This window comes from Rhinatrema bivittatum, chromosome 14 (assembly GCF_901001135.1).
Source record: "Rhinatrema bivittatum chromosome 14, aRhiBiv1.1, whole genome shotgun sequence".
Lineage (NCBI taxonomy): Eukaryota > Metazoa > Chordata > Amphibia > Gymnophiona > Rhinatrematidae > Rhinatrema > Rhinatrema bivittatum.
The window spans coordinates 80,557,731-80,575,213 of record NC_042628.1 but is presented as its reverse complement, the minus strand read 5'-3'; the positions used below and the strand labels follow the sequence as shown (position 1 = coordinate 80,575,213).

The window sequence follows — 17,483 nt, the reverse complement described above, 5'->3', positions numbered from 1 at the left end:
TTCTTCACCCCTGTCGTTGAAGCTATGCAGGATATGCGTGAAGCATCAGTTTTTTTTTTTTTTTTTCCCCTGCTGTTGAAGCAGAGAGCTATGCTGGAAATGCGTGATGTATCAGTCATTCTCCCATGCCGTTGAAGCAGAGAGCCATGCTGGATATGCATGGAAAGTGAAGTATCAGGCACATTTGGTTTGGGGTAGTAACCGCTGTAACAAGCCAGCTACTCCCCGCTTTGTGAGTGCGAACCCTTTTTCTTCTCCCTTGCCGTTGAAGCAGAGAGCTCTGCTGGATGTGTGAAGTATCAGTTATTCTTCTCCCCTGTCGTTGAAGCAGAGAGCTATGCTGTATATGCATTGAAAGTGAAGTATCAGGCATATTTGGTTTGGGGTAGTAACCGCCGTAACAAGCCAGCTACTCCCCTCTTTGTGAGTGCAAATCCTTTTTTCCATTTCCTCTTGCTGTTGAAGCTTAGAGCGATGTTGGAGTCACAGTAAGCATGTGTATGTTTATTGAATAAGGGTATTGTGTCCAGGCAGTAGCCATCATTCTGGCGAGTCACCCACTCTTCATTGGCGGCCTCTTGACTTTATGGATCCACAGTGTTTATCCCACGCCCCTTTGAAGTCTTTCACAGTTCTGGTCTTCACCACTTCCTCCGGAAGGGCATTCCAGGCATCCACCACCCTCTCCGTGAAGAAATACTTCCTGACATTGGTTCTGAATCTTCCTCCCTGGAGCCTCAAATCGTGACCCCTGGTTCTGCTGATTTTTTTCCTACGGAAAAGGTTTGTCGTTGTTTTTGGATCATTAAAACCTTTCAAGTATCTGAAAGTCTGTATCATATCACCTCTGCTCCTCCTCTCCTCCAGGGTGTACATATTTAGATTCTTCAATCTCTCCTCGTACGTCATCCGATGAAGATCCTCCACCTTCCTGGTCGCCCTTCTCTGTACCACTTCCATCTTGTCTTTGTCTTTTTGTAGATACGGTCTCCAGAACTGAACACAGTACTCCAGGTGAGGCCTCACCAAGGACCTGTACAAGGGAATAATCACTTCCCTTTTCTTACTCGATATTCCTCTCTCTATGCAGCCCAGCATTCTTCTGGCTTTTGCTATCGCCTTGTCGCATTGTTTCGCTGTCTTCACATCATTAGACACTATCACCCCAAGGTCCCTCTCCTGCTCCGTGCACATCAGCCTTCCCCCCCCATCGAATACAGTTCATTCGGATTTCCACTCCCCATATGCATGACTTTGCACTTCTTGGCATTGAATCTCAGCTGCCATATCTTCGACCACTCTTCCAGTTTCCTTAGATCCCGTCTCATTCTCTCCACTCCTTCTGGCGTGTCCACTCTGTTGCAGATCTTAGTGTCGTCCGCAAAACGACAAACCTTACCTTCTATCCCGTCCGCAATGTCGCTCACAAAGATATTGAACAGGACCGGTCCCAACACCGATCCTTGCGGTACACCACTTAAAACCGCTCTCTCTTCAGAGAAGGTTCCTTTTCCTATAAGCCCAAGGAAGGTTCCTTTTCCTATAAGCCCAAGAAATCTCACCAGGGAGAATCGCTCCCCCTGTTTCCAAACAACGGCCTTCTGCGTCGTCTGTGGTATAGGGACCTGTCCCCGGTGCTTCGCAGCCTACGACGCCGTTCGCATCGAAGCACACTGCTCACGATTGACGCTCAAAACACGCAACGCATGCGCTGTCTATGGCGCCATCGAAGAATGTTGAGCCACCTATGACGCCCACGAAGCAGCCGGCCTTCGAAGCACGCTGCGCCGTCCATGACACCATCAAAGCATGCAGTACCGTCCAATACGCCATCCGGACATGCTGCGCCATCTATGAAGCCATTGAAGCATGTTGTGCCTTCGAGGCATACCGCGCACTGTCCGCTATCGACGCATGTGGACCATACGATGCATGTACCTTCCAAAAAGCATAAAATGAAGACACATTTCCGCACAGTTCTGCAATCTCTAATCTTCAACAGCCTTGACTATTGCAACTCCCTGATGATCGGCCTCCCAAAATCCACCATAAAGCCACTCCAAATGCTACAAAACGCCGCTGCAAGAATTCTAACTGGCAAGAAAAAATCAGATCATATCACTCCCGCCCTGAAAAGCCTACACTGGCTTCCCATAGCACAAAGGATTGAATTTAAAACGCTAACAACTGTCCACAACTCAATCTACAATGCAGCCAACCCCGCCCTAATTGACATGATTCACCTTCACAAAGCACAACGGGCCACCAGAACAGAAGGCAAAATGACCCTAGACATACCTTCCCCCAGCATAGCCAAACTAACAGCCATGAGGAACAGAGAATTCTCCGTCACAGGACCCAAATTATGGAACACCCTTCCCCATTACTTAAGATCACTCAATGACAGTAAATCTTTCAAAAAAGAACTCAAAACCTGGTATTTCAACCTAACCTTCCGCGACGGAGTCGGCTAAGCCATCCACATCTCTCTTCCCACCTCTTCCCACTCTTGCCCCCTCCCTTCCTTCTACCACCCCCCCTCCCTAACTAATACCCAAACACCTCTACCTACTTCCCCCGTCCTACCCTCTCCCAACCCCTCCCTGACCTCCCACCCCTCCCCTCTCCCTACCACCCCTATGGCATCCCATCCTCCTTCACCCCCCCCTCCCGCCCTCTCCTCCTTGTCTCTTGTTCTTCAATCTTTGCTACACAGCCCTCTATCCAGCCCGCCTCAGCTGATTCCCCCTGGCCCCCCCCCCCACCCTATCTCAGCTCCCTGCTAGAGTGCCCCAGTGACTGTTTTAGTCACCAATCTGTTTACCAAGTTATTTAAGTTATATAAGATGTTATATTCGTATTTGTATAAGTTACCAATTGGTCACCACTATGTATAAGTTGTTTATCCTGTAAACCGGAGTGTAGGCATCCCGCTATACTTCGGTATAAAAAAAGCCTCGAAATAAATAAATAAAATAAACATTCAATAGAACCTCACGTTCGACAGTCAAAGACAATACACAAGCACCGTGGGCATAAAGAAAAACCAGATACATCATCTGTACATTCTGGCCACTCATCTCGTACCCAAGCAACCCTTACAGATGTGGATGTAGAGTTTTTCTCGGACACCCCTTCTTCATCCAGAGTGAGCTCCAACAGTGCAGTCTCCATATATTCTGACATGTCTTCCGTCTCAAAAAGGAGAAGCCATTCGCCAGCCTTGCATGCACCATTTTCTAAAAAATTTAAACCTTTACCTACTAGTCCTCCAGCAAAACAGACTGCAGGACTTCATTCTCAAGGCATTCTGCCTACCCGCCCGTCTTCCATAAGAAGCCAAACGATGATGCCATGAGGCACATTAGTATCAAAGGCTATGTCTAAAATATCTCAGGCGTTATCTAGCTTTTTTGAAGATATAGAATCCATGGAAGGACCAGATTATCCACCACAGGATTCTCCACCACCATCTTCTCCTACAGAGAAAGTTCCTATGCCTCTAACAGGAGAGGATATTCCCGAGTTTCCAGGCCCGGATCACCCTTATAGCCCGGAATTGCCAATTAGATCGGTCTCGTCTCCCTCTTCCTCCACGGGCATGCCGTCTGACCCACCGGACACCTTATCAGAACCCTTCTCTCCACCGGAGGATTTCTCCTACTCTAAATTTATTGAGAAGGTGGGAGCACTCCTCAATGTGGAGACTGGAAAAGTATCTGACCCCTGTACAGAGACACTCGGTATACTTAACATTTTTGACATGCCACATGAGCCTACTGTATTACCACCACATGCAGCCCTACAAGGCGTTCTGGAAAAGATGTGGGAAGCTCCCTTTTCCACCCCTTCCACATCTAGGAAAACAGACTTAAAATTCCGTATGCAGAACTCAGCCGTATATAACTCGGCTCAGCTTCCTCATAACTCAATTGTGGTTGATTCTGCGATGACCAAGGCAAAGCATCCCAAATTGCACGCCAACACGCTGCCAGGTAAAGACAACAAATATCTGGATGAGTGTGGTAGGAAGTCTTATCATGCTGCGATGCTATCATCGAAAATAAGTACTCATCAGTACTTATTGGAGTCTTTACAAAAGTTACGACCACTCTGCCTCGCAGAAGACAATTCATTGCCGCAGCCCTTCACAGATATAGAAGGATTGCGTCATTTGCTACGTTCCATTTATGAAAACTTTGAAATACCTGCAAAGACCTCGTCGGCAGCAATTACGGCTTGTTGCATAGCTTGGCTGTGAGCTAGTGCCATACGGGACAATGTCCATGAAAAGTTGGCAGATATTCCCTGCAAAGCTCAAAATCTATTCGGAGACCAATTTGCGGAGACTGTTTCGAAGTTAAAAGAACAGAATTTAGCGGTACTCTCTTTAACTTCATTATCTGATTACCATTCTTCATCAACTATAACTCATCGTATCGACTTAGAGCGTACCCAAGGGGTCAATTCCATCCTTATCCTCCATTCAGAACACAACCATTCACACCATCAAGAACTTCTTCACAACCTTCGCTTCTGTGTCAAAGTTCATGATAACAGCACCCTTCTAAACAGGCCATAGCACCCCCACAGAATCAGCCTCTGGCTTTTTGAAAGCTGTGATGCTATCCTCACCGCTACCAGTTGTGAGATGCCTACAATTCTTCCACAAGCATTGGGAATCCATCACTTCAGATTGTTGGGTCCTACATATACCACCTCTTCATGGCTTCCAACATCAGATATCATCAATAAAAATGGAGGTCTCAGAACTCCTAAATGAATCCATTCAGCTCCTTCCAACTCATCAAATGGATCAAGGATTCTACTCCCAATACTTACTCATCCCCAAAAAATCAGGAGGTTTTCGGCCCATTCTCTATCTTCAAGACCTCAACAAACATATCCAAAAAGAGAAATTCAAAATGCCTCTCGCAAAAACATACATACTCTCCTACAACGGAACGATTGGATGTGTTCCATCGATCTGAAGGATGCGTACACGCACATTCCCATGCACCCATCGTCCTGGCGTTTCCTGTGTTTCCGAGATCAGAACACGCATTACCAGTATAAAGTCCTACCATTCGGCCTTTCCTCGGCACCCAGAGTATTCACGAAGTGCCTAGCGGTGGTGGTGGCTCATCTCAGACAACAATCAATCCAAATCTTTCCTTACCTGGACGACTGGCTTCTAGTAGCCTCAAACCAGACTACACTCAAGACCCATACGGTCACCACATTACAATGTCTCCACGATTTAGGATTCATCATCAATTACGAGAAATCACATCTCCAACCCACACAACTACTGCAGTTTATTGGAGCAATGATACACCCGTACACAACAGAGCTTAACTACCTCGGGACAGGTCTCTCACCCTGTTGGCTCTAGCACAACGTATGCACAGGCAAACATGTTCCTCTGCACAACATCTCCTCCAACTGCTAGGCCACATAGCGGCTGCCATCCATGAAGTCCCTCACATGAGACTCCATATGCGACAACTGCATTGGGGCCTAAAACATCAATGGTGCCAATACAAACAGCTGTTATCCAAAAAGGTCCACATTACTGCACCAATGAAATTGAACATTCAGTGGTGGCTCTCCAATTCCAATCTCTCAATGGGTTCCCCATTCAGGACGCTTCCTTATCAATTGATTCTCACCATGGATACCTCCCGAAAAGACTGGGGAGCACACCTAACCACCTTAAAAACTCAAGGCTTATGGTCCCCCAGGGAATCGACACTACACATAAATCTCCTCGAACTTCGAGCAATATGGAAAGCACTCCAAACCTTCTCAGTTCAAGTAATAGGGAGACGACTCATGATTTATATGGACAATCAAGTCGCCATGTTCTACATAAGCAAAGAAGGTGGGTCCGGTTCATGGACTCTTTGCCGAGAAGCCCTCCGCATACTTCATTGGGCGGAGTCCATGCACACATCCCTCCAGGCAACCTACTTGCCGGGTCTAGACAACATCACAGCGGACTGCCTCAGCAGGATTTTCCATCCTCACAAATGGATGCTCAATCAAGAGGTGGCAGCAACTCTCTTTCGCGAATGGGGCAACCCCACGCTCGACCTGTTTGCGACTGAGGACAATCGACAGGTTCTTTGCTTTTGTTCAATTTATCCCAGCAAAAATTTTAAGCACTGGATGTGTTTCTCATTCCATGGACAGAGGGTCTCCTCTACGCTTACCTTCTAATTCCACTGGAGCTGCATCTAAGTGAAGTATACAACTAATTGGTTTGGGGTAGTAACCGCCGTAATAAGCAAGCTACTCCCATGCTTGTTTACCCAGCCTGTGCAATTCAGTCCTTGTTGGTTGTTTGAATATACATCCTTTTTTCTTCATTCCCCTTGCTGTTGAAGCAGTGAGCTGCGCTGGATTGGATATGTATTCTAAGTGAAGTATCAGGCTTGTTTTGGGGTAGTAACCGCCGTAACAAGCAAGCTACACCCATGCTTATTTGTTTTACCCAGACTATGTAATTCAGTCCTTGTTGGTAGATATCTGGATATAAAACATCTTTTCTTCATTCCCCCTGCTGTTGAAGCATAGAGCTATGCTGGATATGCATTGAAAGTGAAGTATCATGCATTTTTGATTTGGGGTAGTAACCGCCGTAACAAGCAAGCCACTCCCCTGCTTTTATGTGGATGCAAATCCTTTTTTTTTTCTCATTTCCTCTTGCCGTTGAAGCATAGAGCAATGTTGGAGTCGCATTAACCGTGTGTATGTTTATTGAATAAGGATATTCATCTCCAGGTAGTAGCCGTCATTCCCGCAAGCCACCCCCATTCCCGCAGGCCATTCTCTGACCATGCACCGATTTGGCTGGAATTGTCAGCGGCACACACAGACCCTTCCATGAGGCAATGGCGATATCCTTATTTTTTTTTAGCAGAGGATAGTTCCTGCCAGGTGTGTTTGAGGGAGAGATGGGTAGATTTTACAACACTGAACGCCCAGCACAGTGGGGATCCTGTCTTGTTTTGGCATACTGTGAAGGTGGTATTGTGGGGAGATAATTTTTCTTATTTGGCCCATCGGAGGAAATCCTTGGATAAAAGTCTTCTGCACCTTGGTACACAGCTTCAGAAGGCTAAACGGGATTTGCTTGCTTTGCGGTCTCTCCCTCGTAGAGCAGCCTATCTCTCTCTGCAAACAGCAATCAACTCCCTTTTACATCAGCGGGTGAAAAGGAGTGTCATGTGTTACCAGTTTCAACTGTACAAGTTTGGGAATAAGTCAGGGAAAATGATGGCCAAGTTAGTCAAGTCGGCGAGGGGCTCTCGCCATACTCCAGTTCTTTGGACCGCAGGGGGCCAAGGGGTCAACAATACTCCCGACATCTTGGCATCTTTTCAGGAATATTATTCTTCTCTTTATAAGTCAGAAGTGTGGAACTCGGGCAGTTGGGACGTGTTTTCTGAGCGTTTTAATCTTCTCTCCATAACCCTGGCGATAACACCTGAGGAGGTGCGGCTGGTAATTCATAGCGCCAAAAAACTAAGGGCTCCAGGGCCCGATGGCTTTAGTTCAGAGTTCTACAAATGCCTTGTAGATCCCTTTACTGACCAACTCCCTTTGGTGTTTAAGGCCTTGATTGACCGGGGATCCTTTCCCCTTCATAGTAATAAGGCCCATGTGACTCTTGTCCCAAGGTCAGTGGGAGGGGAGAGACCACTGAGGATTGATCTTCTTCCCGGTCCTTAGGGGTACTGGATAGTGACCACATATATAAAGATTACGTCTCCATTCAAATAAAGCTCATACTTGGACTACTTCGTGGCATCTAATCCATTTTGTTACTCTAATGGCTTTCTTAGATAGCCTATCCTCCTGTTTCGTTGGCCCACCGGCTACGGTGCAGGGTGCTGTGCCACCTCGTGAATCTTCCGAGGATGAGCTGGCGACACTTTGACCTCTCCATCAGTCCTGACCACCAAGGCCTTTCAGGAGGAGCTGGACTGCAGGGTTCAGTCGGCGGTGCTCAAAGCGCTGCAGAGCATTGAGCTGTCGATGCCACCAACCCCCATACCGGTGCCTGAGTCTCTGCCATCGATACTCACACCCCTGCTGGAGTGTCTGAACATCCTTCTTGGCACCCTACCGATGCAACCGGTGCTCAAGAGGCCTTCGATGTCTCCTCGGCCATTGACACCCTCCACCAGAGTGATCCCAATTCCCGGGTCCTCCGAGGAGGATGAGGCCTCGGGGACTGGGTGCCCTTGCCTGAGGTTCCTTGGGCCGCTGTCGGTTCCCACCGGTGTACTGTGGCCGATGCACCCCTCTGCATCCATCGATGCCGTCTGTACCTCCTCGGCCCCCGCCCTAGGTGCCCAGGCCCCAATGAGGAGGAGGGTCCTTATGACCCATGGGGCAATGACTCTTCGGATTCATCTTTGGTGTTTGACGACCCCCCTCTAGGAGCCTTCGCTGCCAGAGGAAAGGCGTTGGTCTCCGCCCATATGGGGAGTGGAAATCCGAATGAACTGTATTCGATGGGGGGGGGAAAGCTGATGTGCACGGAGCAGGAGAGGGACCTTGGGGTGATAGTGTCTAATGATATGAAGTCTGCGAAACAATGCGACAAGGCGATAGCAAAAGCCAGAAGAATGCTGGGCTGCATAGAGAGAGGAATATCGAGTAAGAAAAGGGAAGTGATTATTCCCTTGTACAGGTCCTTGGTGAGGCCTCACCTGGAGTACTGTGTTCAGTTCTGGAGACCGTATCTACAAAAAGACAAAGACAAGATGGAAGCGGTACAGAGAAGGGTGACCAGGAAGGTGGAGGATCTTCATCGGATGACGTACGAGGAGAGATTGAAGAATCTAAATATGTACACCCTGGAGGAAAGGAGGAGCAGAGGTGATATGATACAGACTTTCAGATACTTGAAAGGTTTTAATGATCCAAAGACAACAACAAACCTGTTCCGTAGGAAAAAAATCAGCAGAACCAGGGGTCACGATTTGAAGCTCCAGGGAGGAAGATTCAGAACCAATGTCAGGAAGTATTTCTTCACGGAGAGGGTGGTGGACGCCTGGAATGCCCTTCCGGAGGATGTGGTGAAGACCAGAACTGTGAAGGACTTCAAAGGGGCGTGGGATAAACACTGTGGATCCATAAAGTCAAGAGGCCGCCAATGAAGAGTGGGTGACTCGCCAGAATGACAGCTACTGCCTGGAGACAATACCCTTATTCAATAAACATACACATGCTTACTGTGACTCAAACATCGCTCTAAGCTTCAACAGCAAGAGGAAATCTGGAAAAATGGATTTACACTCACAAAGAGGGGAGTAGCTGGCTTGTTACGGCGGTTACTACCCCAAACCAAATAAGCCTGATACTTCACCTTCAATGCATATACAGCATAGTTCTCTGCTTCAACGGCAGGGGAGAAGAAAAAAGGGTTCGCACTCACAAAGCGGGGAGTAGCTGGCTTGTTACGGCGGTTACTACCCCAAACCAAATGTGTCTGATACTTCACTTTCGATGCATATCCAGCATGGCTCTCTGCTTCAACGGCATGGGAGAAGACTGATACATCACGCATTTCCAGCATAGCTCCCTGCTTCAACAGCAGGGGAGAAGAAAAACAACCAATAAGGACTGTATAACATAGTCTGGATAAAACAAATAAGCATGGGTGTAGCTTGCTTATTGTGGCGGTTACTACCCCTACTACCCCTAACTAATCAAGCTAGATATTTCAATGGTGGGGGTGGAAGGGAAATAGAACCAAGAGCTAAGAGAAACAGATAAGTATGAGAGAAAAAATGTGTGAAGCTTGCTGGGCAGACTGGATGGGCCATTTGGTCTTCTTCTGCCGTCATTTCTATGTTTCTATGACCTGTCGTTCGCTAGCTTTGTGAGGATGATGGCAGAGGCCATTCCCTTCCAGCTCCTGTCGGAGGAGAATCGTCACAAGATGCTGGAGGTCCTCCAGTTCATCGATGCTCCCAATGAAATCGTAGTGGTGCCAGTCCACGACATCTTTAAGGAGCTCCTCCTCTGTATGTGGGAACACCCGGTGTCGGTGTCCCTGGTTAACAGGAAGGCTGATGCTACCTATCTGATGCAACAGGCCATGGACTTTGACCGGTGGCACCTCCCCCACCAGTCGGCAGTTGTGGAGTTTGCACTCGAGAAGGCTAGACTCTCCCGGACACACGCTTCTGCACCTTCAGGGCGCGAACACAGGGAGCTCGATGGTATAGGAAGGAAAATGTTTCAAGGGGCCATGCTGTTGGCCTGCATTGCGACCTACCAGCTATATATGATCCAATACAACTGCAACCTGTGGAAACAAGTCCAAGACTTTACAAAGGTCCTTTCCCAGCAACAGGAATCTTTTGCAGCCATTGCCACGCTGGGCCTTGAGGCGAGTAGACACTAGGTGAGGCCTACATATGACGTGTTCGAGAATGCAACCTGCCTGGCTGCTGCGGGCATTGGTGCCAGACGGTTGGCTTGGCTTCGAGCCTCAGGACTCTGGCCAGAAGTTCAAGACAGACTCACGGATCTCCCCTGTAAAAAAAAAAAGAGGTCATGGTGCAGCTGAAATACCCAAAGCATAGCATGAACAAGTGAACTCATGATTATAAAGCCCTAGCGCTTTCCCAGAGCTTTTCCTATGAAAAAACCATAAGCTGTTTGCGGCTCTATATGAAGATCACCATATATTAGACAAGTCCTCTCTCATAGCAAGTTTTGTTTATGTGCTGCTGAAAGATCAGCATGATAACTCTTCAGCAACTCTCCGCCAGCCCCTCTGAAGGCCCTTCTTCCGCCAGGATGTCCTCCAGGCCGAGCTCTCACTAGCCCTTTTACCGGCCAAGGAAATATTATCCCCCAGCTGCCCATGCCCGTCCACCTCTGGCCAGTCCCAGAGGTCATGGCCAACAACAGCGGGTTCCAAGGACCCAACCAGCAGGCCCCTTCTACAGGCTTTTGACTGGCGGCAAGGGGGCACAAGCCAAACGCTGGTTCCTCTGGCGGTCGATCCCCCGGTCGGTGGTAGGCGCCTTTGCTTTGCCCGCCATTGGGTAGCGATCACTTCGGACCGTTGGGTCCTCTGTATTGTCTGCCAGGGTTTCCACCTGAACTTCAGCAGGCTCACAGAGACTGCTCCCCCATATCCATCTTGGGGTTCGCCCACCAATCAGATCATCCTTCAAGTGGAACTCTCTGCCCTTCTAGCAGCGGGTGCAGTAGAACCAGTTCCCCACGAATAGTGGGGCCACGGCTTCTACTCAAGGTACTTCCTCATTCTGAAGAGGAATGGCAGCTTGCACCCTATTCTTGACCTCAGCGCGTTAGGTTTCTCGTAAGAGAAAAATTCAGAATGATCTCTCTGGGGATGCTGATCCCGCTCCTCCGAAGAGGAGACTGGCTCTGCTTCCTCGACCTGAAGGAGGCATACGCACACGTTGCGATCGTCCCCAGCCACAGGAAGTACCTCCATTTCGTGGTGGGGAATGCACATTTTCAATACAGACTGCTGCCCTTTGGGCTGGCATCAGCCCCACACGTCTTCACCAAATGCTTGGCGGTGGTGGCTGCCTACCTCAAGCGTCGCTCAGTCCATGTCTTTCCATATCTGGATGATTGGCTAATCCGGAGCGACTCTGCAAACTGACTCTGACAGTTCAGACCTTGCAGTCATTGGGGTTTGCATTCAACTTCCTCAAGTCGCATCTCTGTCAGTCTCCACAGCTAGACTTCATAGGCGCCAGCTTGGACACGGCAATGGCCTTCCTGCCCAGTGACCGAGAGGTTGACCTCTCCACGCTGGCTACCCTCATTCGCAACAGCAAGTGGGTGCCAGCCCGCCCTCTGCTCCGCTTGCTGGGCCACATGGCGACCTCTGTCCACGTGACCTCCTTTGCCCGTCTCCGCATGAGGAACCCTCAGTGGGCCTTGCAGTCCCAATGGCGGCAAGCATCCCAGGATTTGGAGGCTCCAGTTACGGTCACGGACTTCCTCCACTCCTCCTTGGCCTGGTGGGAAGCCTTTCACAATTTGGAAACTGGGCTCCCATTTTAGCCCGTGCCACCCCAGATGACCCTCACCACCGATGCCTCACCTCAGAGGTGGGGTGTCCACACTGATAGCCTGCATACTCGGGGCCTCTGGACTGCAGCCGAAGTTCATTGCCAGATAAACTTCCTGGAGCTTCGGGTGATCCAGTACACCTTGTGGGCCTTCCAGGACAGGTTGTCCTTCAAGGTCGTTCTTATCAGAATGGACAACCAGGTGGTGATACGGTATATCCAGAGGGATGTATCTACGGGGCAACCTACCTGCCGGGTCACCTAAACACACTGGCGGACCGCCTCAATCGGTCCTTCCAGCCACACGAGTGGTCCTTGAACTCTGTGGTGGCAGTCGACTTGTTCTGTCACTGGGGCACGCCAAACATGGACTTGTTCACTTCCCCCCACAATCACAAGGTGAGCATATTCTGCTCCCTGATTATGGGGAAGGGCCATCTGGCCTGCAACTCCTTCTCCCTTCACTGGGGGCAGGATCTCATGTACGCGTTCACCCCTAACCCGCTCGAGAACTCTGATGAAACTGCAAGAGAACAGGGGGACCATGATCCTGGTGGCATCCTCCTGGCCAAGGCAGGTATGTTTCCCTCTTCTTCAGGACCTGTCAGTGAGCGCTCCTGTCCCACTGGGGACAGCTCCTGACCTCATATCGCAGAACCAAGGCACCCTGCGCCACTCGAACCTCCGGGCCCTGGCCCTCACGGGGTGGATGTTGAGTGCATGATCCTCCTGCCTTGGCAGCTCTCGGATGGTGTCTCCAAAGTCTTGATTGAGTCCCAGAAACCTTCCACCCGGACGTCTTACAGCTCGAAGTGGAAGCATTTTTCTATATGGTGCAGTGGCCGCGGACTGGACCCATTCTCCTTTCCGCTCCCCTGCCTGCTGGATTACCTCTGGTATCCGTCAGAGTCTGGCCTCCAAACCAGCTCGGTCCACATACACCTCAGCGCCTACCACCACCAGGGTGTTGCCGGTATGCCTGTTTCAGTCCAGCCTGTTGTCTGACGCTTCATGCGGGGCCTCATTCAGCTGAAGCCCCCGCTTCGACCGCCAGCGACCCCCATGTGATCTCAACGTTGTCGTGGCGAGATTAATGCGGCATCCGTTTGAACCTCTCAAGACCTGTGACCTGAAGTTCCTCACCTGGAAGGTCATGTTCCTGGTGGCGATCACTTCCGCTCGCAGGGTCAGTGAGATCCAGGCCCTGGTCACGTACACACCCTACACAAAGTTCTTCCATGATCGTGTGGTGCTGCGTACACATCCAAAATTTCTGCCTAAGGTGGTGACTGCTTTCCACATTAACTAGTCCATCATCCTTCCCACGTTCCTTCCCACAGTTTCATGCCCACCCAGGGGACCGTGCTCTCCACACCCTGGACTGCAAGCGGGTGCTCGCTTTCCACTTGGATCGTACAGCAGCCCATAGGCAGTCCACCTAGCTCTTCATGTTGTTTGAGCAGTGGTGGGGAAGGAAACCTTGTCAAGCTGGCTAGTGGATTGCATCGCCTTCTGCTATGTGCAGACAGGCCTTCAGCTGGCGGGCAGGGTGAAAGCTCACTCTGTGTGGGCTATGGCGGCGTCAGTGGCCCATCTGCATGTGGTCCCTGTCGCTGAAATTTGTATTTCACTACTGCCTTAACAGTGATAGTCATCAGGACAGTGTTTTTGGCCAGTCTGTTCTGCTCAGTCTATTCCAGTCCTGAACCCAACTGTCTCTCATTGTGCTCCCTGTGGCACCAGAATGCCCCATGCTTTGCCCCACAGCACCGCAGTTGTTGTGCCCGTTGGCACCATGTTCGACTACTGTGGGTCTCTCTGGTCTAATGGGGAAGTCTGGAGCTCTGAAATCACCCACATGTGAGGACTACCATCCTGCTTGTCCTAGGAGAAAGTGCAGTTGCTTACCTATAACAGCAGGATGTTAGTCCTCAGGAATCCCGCCCACCTTCCCATGATGTTGGGTTCACCTTCGGTTTGTTGGGTTATTTTTCTCACTCGTATTTTTTGCTATATTATGAGACTGAAGAGGGACCTCGCGTGGCTGTGCAGATAGTTTTCCGTGCCGGGCTCCATCGGATAATGTCACCCACATTTGAGGACTAACATCCTGGTGTTCTTCAAGGACACCTGTTGCAGGTAAGCAACTGCGCGTTCTCACTTGATATAAATTCCTAATTGACTCCTACTGGGAAGCGTTTCCCCCCTTAACCTTGAGGAAAGACTTGGATAACTTGGGTAAAAGTCTGTATATGTAACTATATGACTGGGGTTGGTCGTAAAGGGGCAGGGCAAGTGGGAAAATCAAACACTGCTGATTATTTCTGCAGGAAACAGCTCTCATACCTTTCCACAGGTAAAGAATTGATTTTTGCTAGCCATTAACACATGTAGAATAGCATTCTCTGTCTTCCTTAACACACTTTGTAGACACACCGAATAAACTTTAACCCTCTGTTTTGCAAGCTTTATAAACCAGAACTCACAAGACCTGCTCCACCATCAGTAGATTCAGGTTTTGCTATTAGCACTTTGTCAGGACTTCCCAAATTCCATACAGCTGACTTTTTTACTAATTTGCCTTGTATGGGAGAAGGATTTTTGGACTTTTTTCTCTGAGGTTTGTTTTAAATACCAACAGATTTTTCTGGAAACTATTTTTAAAGACTTAGTAAATGTGGATAAAGTTTGAGGATCCAGTATCTCTAAACCTTTTTCAGCATTTCAGAATCAAGAGCATGATGACTGTATAGTTATTTCCCCTTAATGCTGCTACTATTGATAGGCGATTGAAGAGAGAACCTTCTCTACAACTACTTGCAGTCAGGTCTGACAGGATCCTGCACCTTCATTCATTCATTCATGAGTTGTTGTTTTGGGTTTTCAGGTAGTGAAGGCTTACGATCATCATGATCAGGAGTGGGTAGCTGTCAAAATCATCAAGAATAAGAAGGCATTTCTGAACCAGGCCCAGATAGAGCTGCGACTGCTTGAACTGATGAATAAGCATGACACAGAGATGAAGTATTATATAGGTAACTATTCCAGTATGAGTTACAGGTAATCATAGATAGCTACCAGACATGAACTATAATGTAAGACATATGGCAGTGGATTGTTTGTATCATTTTGTAAATGATTGTAAGGATGTTATATAAGATGTAGAATGACTGGGAAAAAGAATGGAAGCTGCTCGTTGGGAATTGTCACTGTATGTCTTATGTTTGGATAAGTATGGACTGATGGTGCTATTTATTTATCTAAGGCTTTTTTTATACCGATATTAGGAGCTACATCATATCTGTTTACAGCAGAACTAAGATTGGAAATTACATTAAACGGGAATTGGGGATGGGATTACATAGGAGCAGAGGTGTAGCAAGGAAAAAAAAAAGGTAAAAACAAACGCAAGGGGCTTCTTGAAGTACCACGGAAGCCGGTAAACAAATGTTACAGTGAAGAATAAACATAACTTTATACATGGGCTCAGGTTAGGTGCTGAACGCAGCAGTGTAAGCGTGCAGAAGAGTTATTGAGGGTAAGCTTGTTTGAAGAGTCAGGTCTTTAGGTTCGCTCTGAATTTAGTAGTGCATGGGGCTGTTTAAAGAAGAAATCCAAAACACAAAGGAGCAAGAAACTGCACTCCAAACATTCAATAGTCAACATCCAAAGAGATGCATATAAATAAGTCAGTCCCAAACTTCAAGATAATTCATAGGAAGGATAATTTTTAATTTTTCATAGCGGCAACTCCATTGCTTAAACCAACACGAATCTCAAGAAGGGTCCCCCGACACGGACCCGTGTTTCGCCGAACCCAGCTGCGTCGGGAGGGACAGCAAATTTTGTGTGAATATACAGAATCCACGCAAAATTTGCTGACCCTCCCGACCCTCCCGTGGGTTCGGCGAAACACGGGTCCCTGTCGGGGGACCCTTCTTGAGATTCGTGCTGGTTTAAGCAGTGGAGTGGCACACATGTTTGACCACATAAGTATTGCTATACTGGGTCAGAGTGGAGGGTCTGTCAAGCCCTCAGTATCCTGTTCCTAACAGTGGCCAATCCAGGTCAGAATACCTGGCAGGATCCCAAATAATAGATAGTAGGGATCTTTATTCATTTAAAATGAATATATCATGGGGCATTTCCTGCGAATGAAACTTATCCCATTCATTTAATTGGTTTAGCTCCCTTATAATTTAATATCTCATTAAAGTTTATGGTGCCAAAAGTTTCTGACGGAGGTCATGTGGGAGTCAAAATAGGAACCAACCATTCTCTGTGACTCATGTATGATCTCCCAGAATTGCTGGAATATGTCGGCAAGGAAACCAGAATTCCAACATTATCAGAAGGAAGTATTTTTCCAGTTCAGCCCATCACTGCTCTGTGGATCCAGTGACGCTGATTCTTACTTCTTAGCATGTGCCGAATAAGAAGGTGCATTTGCTCTTTAGAAATTTTCTGAGGTGGTTGTTCTTTGGTTCAACTGCACCTTTCTGATTTAACACTAGAAACATTTTAAATCCTTTTGTCTCCCTTCCTCTGCACTGATAGTTTTGAGAGGAGGGCTTGTGACAGCTGCTTGGCAGGCATTCCCTCTCCCTTTGGAGAGACTGCCTGCCTTTCAGATGTCACTGTGATAGCCCAATAGTGTTTTTTTCCCTCTGTCTGGGTCTGCAGCACAGATTACTTCTAGAAAGCAGTGCAGGCAAGGGTCTACTTGTTTTCTGGATCATGTGGCTGTTACTTAGTACTAGTGTACAGAGCAGAGAAGTATTTGTAATCTGTGCTGTTTGCACTGTGCAGTAGCGAAGAAGACAATTAACAACACTGCATTGTCTCTGTGTGTACCAGTTCATAGTTATGGTCATTTTATTCAAATTAAAGATTAAAAAATCCCTGTCATCTAAATCCCAGTAGGCTGTGCATCTGAGAAATTAAATCCCATCATGTTGGGAAAAGGCAGAGACTGAGGGAAGCCTGTAGGGAGCAGAGGAGGCCCAAAAACATTAAGCCCCGCCACCTAAACTAGAGGGATTTCTAAAAATAAAAAAATGGCAGGAGAGGCAGGCACCTCCAGCTGTAAGAAATTGAATTGTGGCGAGGACGTACCACTAGCACCACCTGTTTATCTCCCTGCTATGGAGGGGAGAGAAAAGGCAGGCCCTGGAAGCAGCGGCAGTATCAACGGCACCAGTGCCATTGGAGGTAAAATTACAGCAGCACAGTGTTCTTTAGTTAGCGCTGAAGAGGCAGTAAAAGCAATATTTGCAGAACTCCTTTTAAAGGATTCCCATAAGAGGAAATGGGACAGCTTTTAGTTGAAGACAGTAGCTTTGGAGTATGTCTAAGCAGTGTCTTATCCTCCACTTTATTTCATTACATTGGCTTCCAGTA

The 17,483-nt window shown here is 48.2% G+C and overlaps 1 protein-coding gene across 2 annotated transcripts in view; it reads left to right on the top strand.

Annotated features, from left to right (window-relative positions):
• Positions 1 to 17,483, top strand: part of LOC115075765 (dual specificity tyrosine-phosphorylation-regulated kinase 1B-like) — a 232,770-nt gene that overhangs the window by 115,626 nt on the left and 99,661 nt on the right. For both annotated transcript variants that reach the window (XM_029576504.1, XM_029576503.1), the window contains one exon: positions 14,971 to 15,118. In XM_029576504.1, coding sequence (XP_029432364.1) covers positions 14,971 to 15,118 — 148 coding nt within the window. The remainder of the gene's footprint in view (positions 1 to 14,970; positions 15,119 to 17,483) is intronic.